Consider the following 11183-nt stretch of genomic DNA (forward strand, 5'->3'; position numbering starts at 1 on the left):
ATATTCCAAATAAGGGATATGAATAAAGTAGGGGGTGAGGACTGAGTTGTTGCACAAGTAAAGACAAGGACTCAGTTTCACTTCACAGCATTTTCTCAAATGGCAAAGATGAGGGAGGGACCTTCGCGGAATTTTTCTTTTTAGCTCTACTGAGTTCTATACTTTAACTTCTACTGAGTTCTATACTTAAAATCTGGTATTCAACTGGGTTCATCACATTTGTTTTGGTTAAGGTACAGTTTTTGAGTCTTTTAAACGTTGAAGGCAGCATTTTCCCCCAACTTATCAGGAAGAGGTGAGGAAATAGATTTTTCTCAAAACTCCGGATGTTTTACCAAATTTCTAATGAAGTAGCACTCGTTGCTTTCAGGTTAGGATTACCCAATTTGTGGAAAGAGAAATTGGGGGAGGAGTCAAAATAAACATTTTTGGGCAATTTTCTTTTGCTCCCCAAGCAGGAAGGTTTGGTTGTAAGCTACCTCATAATGATGCTACTTTCCAAAAAAACCAAAATAGCCTTTTAGAATATCGTTATTTCTCCCTTCCATGATTTGTATGTGTCCTGTGTTGGGAGGGCCAGTGCTGTTGCCATTCCAAATGGGTTTCCCTCCCATCTCTTTTCTCTCCCTCCCTCCCTGCTGTTGGGAATTGTGGGAGTTGAAGTACCAAAAAGCACCGAGAGGGATGGTGGGCGGGGCCAAATGTCTGCAATGTGGAAACCTTTTCATTGAAAAATATGGAAGACAACTGAGTGCACTAAACAGTGTGATTAAAAGGTAGGGGAAAACTCCATTTTATTACAAAAAGGAGCTAGACTGAACTCTCTTTTTCTGAACACTTCTGAACACTTCCCAGTGTAATCTGATGAAGTCCTTAGAGTCTAGGGTAGCATTTGTCTCTAGTCAAACAGCAGGTGGGAGAGCATTGATGAGGATGAGGAATTGTCAGGGTCAAAGCACAGGCAAGAGGAGGTTTAAAATCCCCTCAAATTTATATGAAGGGAATTTCTTGTATGTGTGTATACAGCTGATATTTTCAGTGCTCCCTTTCCACCTATCTGATATTTATTATGAGTATATTCATTTTGTTTTTATGTGTTACTTATCCATTGTAAATTCAAAGTATTTTATGCTGATATATTTTATTGCTGTTTTTACTGGGCTTGGTCCCCAAGTAAGTTGCTCCGAGTCAAATTAAAAGCTGCTAATTCTCTTTTATGACATAAAAAATATACGTTTCCACAAAAATTCGAAACGTCTTGCAATATTTGCCTCTCAAACACAACGAAGTTCACAAAGTGACATGAGTGACCCTCAAGGTTTGCTGTGGTTTATTCAAAACTGGAGAATCATCTGAATTGAGCTGGTGTACTATTGATTTACGAGAAGTGTCACTCAGTAGTGTCTCTGTAAAATTAAAGTGACTTCAATTTCTTTTCAAAACTCTAGTTCCATGATTTTGCTGAGAGGAAAGATTGGGATGCCTTCCATCCTACACTTGTGGCAGAAGGTCTTTTTGCTTTTGCGAATGTTCTTAGTTATCTTCGACTTTTCTTCATGTATACAACAAGCTCTGTCCTCGGTCCACTTCAGGTCAGTTGTTATATAGTATATGCAAAATGACTGTGTTTATTGTTTGAATTCCTCCATCTCTTAGCACTATGTTAATAATTAAATGCATCTAAATAATTGATTGCAGTGATACAGTAGCTCTTGCGGGTGAATGTTGGGTTATGCAGTTTTACTGAGACTGTCTGCTTCATTGGACTAGAAACCAGAAACTAAAATTGATGAAACAGCATGTGATTAATAATGTGTGCAGCAGCCTTAAAGGGATTTTGCCTTATACATCTTTCACAGTTACTTGGTACAAAAACATTAGCAACACACTCTATTTGTATAAGCAGTTATTATAAAAAGAATTTGGAGTCTTCATTTGTAGTTGGTTTCCTTTATGACAACTGTAAACTAAAGAAGCTGACATAAAATACAGGCAGTCCCTAAATTACGAACAAGATAGACTGTAGGTTTATTCTAAAGTTGAATGTGTATGTAAATTGGAAAAGGTACATTTTTAAGTGCAACTCCAGCCAAATATATATATGGGGGGCGGGAGCTTTGGATAGCATAGGAAAGAGTTAACATTCCTGTGGTGTTTGTTTGACTGTCACCACACTTTCTGTCTCTGTGATAACTGGATTTTGAACAATTTGGTTTGTAGTGGAAATGATTGTAGATAATGATTCAGTAGAGACACCATTTCCCCATGATTTCAGGAGTGAATTTCTCTTCCGATTGATAGATTTCTCTCACTTCCTGTTTCACCCCCATTCTTAACTATGAGTTGGATATTTTTAACTTGGGTACTGCCTGTCGTGTACAGTATATGAATATGTTCGGATTGTCCAAAGAACCATATTGATTTTTTGTTATAAACAAAGAAGAGATCCTGCCTTTTCTCTCATTAGCGCTAAAGAATGAATGGGATGCACAAGCAAAAAGACAAAAATATAAAACTCTTTGGGAAATGGAGCTGCAGCATTTATCTATATTTCTTTCCATCCTAATCATATTCAATTTAACAAAATTATATTAAACTTTAAAAAAAAACGCTCAATAATACTTTGTAGTGAAACATATTGACTGTTAGAAGTTTATGTTAATTTTGAAGCGGTTCTTTGTATAACATATTATTTATTTATTTATTTATTTATGCATTGCATTTATAACATGTATTTTTATTAGACTTCTCTGTAGTGAAGGCAGCATTCCAGGATAGGTAAACAAGCAACAGGCACCTCATTCAGTGACACACTGAAGCTTTAGATGCACTTGCTAACAACCATAGATTAAGCAATAATCTAGCAAAAACCCACATGCTGTTTCCCAAAAGTAGGTCATAACCTTAAAATGCCTGTAGACTACACTTCATCAATGAAATGATAGGCAGATTATTATAACATGATCTTATTTGCATACAAAATTACCAGATTGATTGTATGGTTCAATCTTCAACCTTTGTTTGAAAAACTATTAGTAAAATATTTTATCAGTTACTTGTTTATTAGCAAATTGTTAACATTTGTTGAACTCTGGATTCATTTTAGTAAAACAGTGATATACAAATAGTTTTATTAACTATAGTGTATATTTGAGAAGGTTGGTTTTTTTTATAATAGCCATCTTTACAAAATAAATCTATATAGATAAGTTATTATCTGTGATTATCTATGAACACACTGAATGTGCATCATTGATCTAAATAATTAAATAAATCTATATTGTAGTTACCTTTAACCGGATTAGCACTTGCATACAGAAAACTCTAATAACTGGAGAAAGATATTTGCTACTTTATTATTTATGTAATATTCTTATGGGTATTACTTCTAATGAATTGCTCCTATGCTATATTACTTCTCATTATCTTTCATTTCAGTGTTATATGCAGGGTGACCCAAAATGTATATAGCCTTTTAACATCTTATAATTTTGGAATTATTATTATTTTGCAATTTTATTTCAAAAATGTATACATCTTCTAACAGGATTGAAGGTTCCAATAGTAAAAAGGTATTACAAAATTACGAGAGAAACTTTAAGTGAGTTTGCAATTGTGTGCTTTAACAATGTGAGCAGTATCTCTGCACAGCTATGATAATTTGAACTCCTTGCATAGAATTGTAATTTAAAATGGAATTTGAAACTTAATACATATTTATTATAACATTTATTCTACAATATAAATGTATGTTTATTTAGCTTTCAAATAATCACCATGGCAACTATTAGCTGTTAAAGGATGTGTAAATTTTTGGGACACCTTGTATTTAAAATAGAAAGCTTAAAATATCTTATTCGTTTCACAATCCTGTCCTTTGCGTATTTACTCAGAAGTACAATATATAAGACTAGAGTTTATTGTATTCTATCTAGAAGCAAGATATATGTATATTATAAAAATAATGTTCATTTAAGGTTTTCTGGCAGTTCACATATAACTGTAATGACTCTGTAGCTAGACTCTTTTATTGCCTTGAATTTGGCCAGAATTATCTGTTTTTTCCTGTGATAGTGTTTTTGTATACCTTTCTAATATACACTTACGATTTGCTCCATCTTGAAAATTTACATTTAATAACATGAATATGTTCTACAGATTTCAATGGGGCAGATGTTGCAAGACTTTGGAAAATTTCTTGGGATGTTTCTTCTTGTGTTGTTTTCATTCACAATTGGGTTGACTCAACTCTATGATAAAGGTTTCACTGTGAATGAAGAGAAGGACTGTGCTGGAATCTTCTGTGAGCGACAAAGCAACGACACTTTCCATTCGTGAGTTTCAAAGCATTGTCTGAGGTGGTAACAATAAAAACTAGCTGTTTGGTTTTATAATGTAGTTTCACCTTATGGGAGAAGAGGTAGCATTATGGTTTGTTATCATTGCAGTTCTATTTAGAGAATCAACTGAAAGTTTGTTCAGTGAATAACATTGTCTGACTCAACACTGAGTTAATACAAAGATTTTTATGGATGCAATTGGTCTATGAAAGGAATTAATTGCTATAAAATTATAGAGCTCAGACATTAAACTGAATAAAAGTGGAATACATTTTTTCAAAGTGGTATGACAAACATCGTTGATACCAAACAATTTTTCTGTCATGAAGAATGCATTGATCTGGCCTGGAATGCATGCTAATATTTTTCTTGCATATCTTTCTAAATTGGTTTCCCTTGTTTCTTTCAGGTTTATTGGAACTTGCTTTGCCCTGTTCTGGTATATATTTTCACTTGCACATGTAGCTGTATTTGTCACCAGATTTAGCTATGGTGAAGAATTGCAGTCCTTTGTGGGTGCTGTTATTGTTGGCACATATAATGTTGTAGTTGTGATTGTCCTCACCAAGCTCCTCGTGGCGATGCTTCATAAAAGCTTTCAACTGATAGCAGTAAGTATTTTTAAAACAATATTTATTCTGTTTCAGCATAAACTTGACTCTTGATTCTTTATAGTAGACCTACTGCCCCAATAATTCTAATCTTAATAGTATTTAAGAAGTGAACACGGACTTGACATAATTTACCCTAGTTAACTTGGTTTTATGATATAGGAATATACGTACATTCATGCATCATGATAGATCATAAAATGGAGATGTTGCTAAGGCTCTCCTGTCTATTGCATGGTGTATCAGCTTGTCCCATTCTTTCATGTGCCATAATACACAGATAATACTGAGAGGAATGAAGTTTGTAGATCTTTCCTCTAGGTTTCCTGCAAATTCCTAGTCAAGTTTATTCAACACAAGCATGGATATTTTGTGTACTTTTGCTATCAGTAATCCAAATTAGTATGTAGTAATGTTGGTGTCTTCAGGAGTTAATTTGCTGTCTGTGGGCTTTGACGTAATGAATACTGTGTTTTGAGTTACATCTAATGCCACTCACCCATTTGGTTCAATAGAGAATTTGGTGTACACTCTAAAGAGCAGTCATAGTACAAGAGCCCACCAAAGGCTTTCTTTATCATTCAGGACTAAAATGTGTTTTTAAGAAGCTCTATTAAGATGACTTTCTGTTTAGTATTTTAAAAAACAATCATATTGTGAAGGCAATACATTTAGAAATGTATAATCCATTCAGTTGTGTACACAAATAGTCACATGTAACTGCTGGTGCTCAAGGGGAATACATTTCACATGACCTGGAACAGAACATTCTTAACCCCTGTTTCTAGCGGTTTCTTGATTTTTTCAACAGCAGCTTTAGAGATGCATTGGTGACATGCAAGGAGAATTCATGTGTGTGTGCTTTCATGTTTGATGATCTTCTGAGATCATCCATGCCCAGAGTGCCTCTGAACTGACATGACTGACATTTTCAGTGAATATACTAATACATTCTTGCATCATTCCATTTCTCAATCTTTATTATTAATAACTGAAGCCAGGGATGGGCAACTGTTGTCTCTTATATGTTTAGGACTACAGCGCTCTTGGCTTTTCATTGCCAGTTGCTCTGGCTAGGGCTGCTGGGAGTTGTAATTCAGCACCTAGAGAACCACTTTCATTTACCTTTGATTCAATACAAAATAACAATTTCAGTATTGGGAAGCTCTGGCACTATAAAAAAAATATGATTTTTGTGTTTGCTGTTGGTCATCTCTCCTTGCCCTCACTTCCCTGCCCTCTGCCCGCAGTTTCCATCTTTCTGAAAAGAGTGAGACCAGTATGGAGATAATGAAGATTAGATGTGAGACAGTAGCTTGTGATGTAAAATTTCCTTATTATTAACTTTAACCAAATGTTGAACTACATAGTCATGGTTTATCAGAACGTCTGAACTTTATTTTTTTTTCAATAATTCAGAATCATGAAGATAAAGAATGGAAATTTGCTCGTGCCAAGCTATGGCTTAGCTATTTTGATGACAAATGCACACTACCTCCACCTTTTAATATCATTCCCTCTCCCAAGACTATTTGCTATCTATTTAATAGCCTCAGTAAGTGGATCTGTTCCCATACATCATCTGGTAAAGTTAAGCGGCAAAATAGCTTAAAGGTAAGACACTGATATATTAAGTGCATTGTGATAATGAAACAAATTCTCATAGATATAAAATATTTGTTACCAACATTGTATTGCTGCTTATTAAATTACATTTGTGGTACTTAACCTGCATATCTTAAATGGTGGTATAACTGCTTGCTCAACAGTTATACATCTATTCATTTCTGCATCAGTTTAATACGTTCTAAGAGGCATTCAGTTATGAATTAGTTCCTGATATGTGTTAGCATTTTTAGAGCATAGACTGGTGCTTACTAGCTGGGGGTGGGCCATATTGTCCTCTGTTGGGATTTCAGAGGACCACAAATAAATGCCATATGGCTCCCATACTTCTTGGGATTTGACAGCAATTTAGACACACAGCCCCTCCACACGGTTTCACTGGTGGCCACTTCATTGTAGCAAACTCTGCTAGAATTACATAGTTTTTTTGGGAAGTGGAACACAATAGTTCCTTTGATTTTCAAAGGAGAATTAAACATGTTTAAATACCTCCAGCTAAATTAATGATATCAGAAAAACATAATGTTGGCAGGGCCATCATGCCCACTTTTCTTTTACAAAGAAACACATGCTTTCTAACTGGGAAAATTTTGTACCCATTTGCACATCATAGCTAATATGTCACTGTTATTATTTACTTAAAGGAGTGGAAAAATCTGAAGCAAAAGAGGGATGAGAATTACCAAAAGGTGATGTGTTGCTTAGTGCATCGCTACCTGACTTCTATGAGACAGAGAATGCAAAGTACTGATCAGGCGACTGTAGAAAACCTCAATGAACTACGGCAAGACTTATCAAAATTTCGAAATGAAATGAGAGACTTACTTGGCTTCCGGACTTCAAAATATGCCATATTTTATCAAAGAAACTAAGATTATGGCCAAACCTAGATCTTTTCATTCCAATCTTTTCGTTACCAGTTCAGATTTTAAAAAGGTAATTGTTCAGTACCGTTAAAAATGTGATTGCATCAGCTGCAGCAAAATTCAGTTGTGAAAAAAGCGTACTCTTTTCGTATTCTTTAAGAAACTTTTAATAATACAGTATTTTCAACCAGTTTATGGTCTGCTAAGCATAAATGTGTATTTTCACAAAGCTCATTAATAACACCCCCTGCAATATTGAGAAAGGAATAGTTAATGAAATCCCCTTCCACAACATATAGGAGTTAGCATTTGGTTCAAAACCAACAGAAGAGTAAGCACCAGCAAGATACTGTAATATTAAAACGCATAAGTAAAGTTCCAAGTCATAACATCTTCTAAAACACTTAGAGGAGACCAGCAAAAAGTGAAAAGCCATATTGCTATTATAAACATTTCTTAATATTTTTTGTACTGAGTGCCACTGAATGATACCAAAGACTATAGCAGTTTGAAACCGAATCTATAATCTCATCCTTATGTAAAAACAGAAATTGCGTAAACTTTCTAATAGGTAATATGAATCTTGTCATTTACCTTCATATCATTTGAATTTACTTAAAATTAGTTGCTTTCATGTGGATTCTTTGACACAAATTTCCAACATGAATGTTGAAATTTAAGCATTCTTATCTAAAAATAAACACTTCAGAAATATTAATTGCAATTAATTCAACATTCACAGAATTAATGAATATAGATACTTATCCTTATTTGTAAAAATGGGTAGGAAGTTACAAAATAATACTTTGCTATCATGTTGAAATATTTCTACACATGAAATTGTTTTGCTGGTATGCATATACTGTATAAGCATAGAAGTTATGATCCCAAACCAGTTAGTTATGCATCACATTTAAGATGCAATAAGCTTAGTTGCATTGATATAATTGAAAATCTGACAAACATAGAGTGAGATCTTCATATTTGTAGGCAATCCTTTGTGAATACAGATCCACCTCCCCTTCATTCCTCCTATATTGAATGTATTTTGCTTTGGCTTCTGGATATGCCAGGTGGTTTGTTTATTTATATTGTAAATTGTGTAATTACCAGCAATTTCACCAGAGCAGCAGGAGAATGTGGTGAGTACAGAAAATCTATACTAAGCATATAAGTTTAGATCTGATGCATTGTGTGAAAACCTGTCTTTTTAACTTTGAGGAAGAATTGCTACAATACAATGCATAGTTAGGCATTGCGCACGATCCTGTATATTTATGGTATAGCTTATTTATGGTGTAGCTTGTTTCCAAAAGGTACCAAATCCATCTGAACAAATTTTAATAAAATAGAAAATACGTGCTGAGGAGATAGATTATTTTCTATAAAATGCAGTTTTCTAAGCCCTGTACCAAAGTGGTTTAATACATTTTGATTGTTTTGAGCTGCACCTAGATAACAATGTGCTCATTTTTTAATTTTTTTGGATTTGGTACCTTTTGGAAACAAACTCCACATTTATACTAGATCTTATAGTTGTATAAGTGATTTCACAAAGGACACCAATCCCTTGAACTCACCTGTTGCACCAGAGTAGAACAGAGTTTCCGTGAATTCCCCATTGACCAAGCCAAAAAGGAGAGCTGGCTGTGTGCCTGCTTGCAGAGCAATTGGGTTCACTGCAGACTGTGGATTGATTTCATAGGATGTAAATATGTAGGCACTGATAATGTTTAGTTTAAATGTTAACTTGCAAAATTTAAGGCTAAAAGGTGCTGGTCATCTAAGTAGTTGTAATTGATAACAGTGTCTGAAATAAAGGTGGGATTAAGTCAACATTCCTCCTTTTGAGGACATTTATTATAACAATTTTTGGGTGTAAACTAATATATTTTGTGTATTATGGGACATATATGTAACTCAGTGTTAGTTTCTAAGAAAGGAAGTTGATTGCATTGTTAAGATTGCAAGGGAAATCCAGGATTTTGTTTACATTGTATGAATGCTTTATACCGTGTTATATTTTATTAGTTAAAACTTTAGAATAGCTATTTTCAAGACTAGAAAATAAAATAGCTGGTGAAAAGCCTGGCTTATGTGGACCTAGTGGATAAGGCATACTGTTATTCAGGAATATCATTACTTTTCCTACCATATGTACCAGATAGAGCTGTATGGTTTTGCAACCTTCCTTGTTAAATGTATAAAGATTATTTTGTAGTACTATTTTCTTATTTTCCATTCTCATTTTACTGTGTAGCCATACTGTAAACTGCGCTTTTATTTTTCTTACAGAAATAAATGACAAAATCTACATTTCAATGTTATCTCTTGAATAAATTGAAGATCTTATCTAGTATGTTTATCTTGTGCAACTTTGTAATTTTTGGGAGGGGAAAGGAATGGTTACAAATAATTTATTTTGGAATCTCTTTTTTTCTCAGAAGAGATGTGTATGTTTTGAAATTTTATTTCCTTGCCAATATCTTTCTACAAGACCAAGTAAATGCAATAAATATATCAAAACAAGTGAAATAGAAGCTTAGCAGGAGGCATGGGTAGAATGTGTTTTGCTGCAGGATTCAGAATTTCTTTATATAGAATGCAGAATCCAATAAGGCGTGACAGCACTTGATGACTTCCCGCTTAATGAACCATTTCATGGCACTGAGGTCACCCTTGCAGATATTATGTCTCTAAAGTAAATTTTCATGTACGATTTCCGGATTAATACATCAATAATTTATTTTTATTAGCATTTCTGAACTGCTGCCTCCAAGTCACAGTTAATATTTATTTCATATGTTTCTTCTCTTTGTCCAGAGAGCTAAGAGATTTGTGAGCATAATAAGCTTTGATCTTCAGTCATCCAGGCAAAACTGTGGGAGTTTCCCATCCAAGGGCATCTTAACCTGGAGTTTGCATATCCAGTTCCATCACTGTAACTCTCCTAATTCTATCCCTTTATTCTAACAGTGTTTTTCTTATTATATTACTTTTTAGAACAGTCCTATAAGAAGTGAATGTAAGTGAAGACCTATTAGTTGGCATGTTTATACATTTTAAATTATCTTAGATCAGTCTATCTCAAGAGTGTCCAAAACTGTAAATCATTTATTACCTCTTATATGTCGTGGTCACATTTGAGGATTCTGACTAGAGATGATAAAAAATCCAACTTGCCCAAAGTTCTAACCATCTTGTAAATCTTATTGAATTGAATATGAGCCTAGGCTAGGATTTTCACACCCTAGAATTCTCCAAAACTCTTGAATTACCTTTAAATTGATGTTAAATGAAAGTGTGGTCTGAGAAGGCTCAAAGGAGAGAGAACTAGGACTGCGATAAAACTAAAATCATCCAGCTATTCCCAGAATTATTGTTTGTAAGTCATAGCCATGCTGTGATGATCTTTAAATAAGTAGTTGTATATTTCACTGAAGTGCAGACATGTATGTTTGTGTTCTTGAGTAGCCCTTAGATCTAAAAAATGGTGAGAAAGGAGTTAAACAATTCATGTAATATTTAGTGTCTCCATATTATGTACTCTATATTTTTTACACTTATGTATCGTTATCCTGACAGCAGAGTAAGAATAATATTGAACTAAAGCAAAACAGAATACTGATTACTATATTATCTGAAACAGTATTCAGAGAACACTGATGTTAATTCTGGTTTAATGCCTCTTAATTCTTGCTACATAACTAGTAGTTACATCATGCGTTTTCTAGACGTTT

General features: G+C 34.0%; 1 protein-coding gene across 2 annotated transcripts in view; it reads left to right on the forward strand.

The window, feature by feature from the left end:
* Positions 1 to 9802, forward strand: part of trpc1 (transient receptor potential cation channel subfamily C member 1) — a 32249-nt gene extending 22447 nt beyond the window's left edge. For both annotated transcript variants that reach the window (XM_008106204.3, XM_003218247.4), the window contains exons 9-13: positions 1449 to 1592; positions 4159 to 4334; positions 4750 to 4951; positions 6371 to 6565; positions 7222 to 9802. In XM_008106204.3, the coding sequence (XP_008104411.1) occupies positions 1449 to 1592; positions 4159 to 4334; positions 4750 to 4951; positions 6371 to 6565; positions 7222 to 7449 (945 nt within the window). In that variant the 3' untranslated portion in view covers positions 7450 to 9802. The remainder of the gene's footprint in view (positions 1 to 1448; positions 1593 to 4158; positions 4335 to 4749; positions 4952 to 6370; positions 6566 to 7221) is intronic.
* Positions 9803 to 11183: the final 1381 nt, after the last annotated feature.

Source organism: Anolis carolinensis, chromosome 3 (assembly GCF_035594765.1).
Source record: "Anolis carolinensis isolate JA03-04 chromosome 3, rAnoCar3.1.pri, whole genome shotgun sequence".
In the NCBI taxonomy this organism is placed as follows: Eukaryota; Metazoa; Chordata; class Lepidosauria; order Squamata; family Dactyloidae; genus Anolis; species Anolis carolinensis.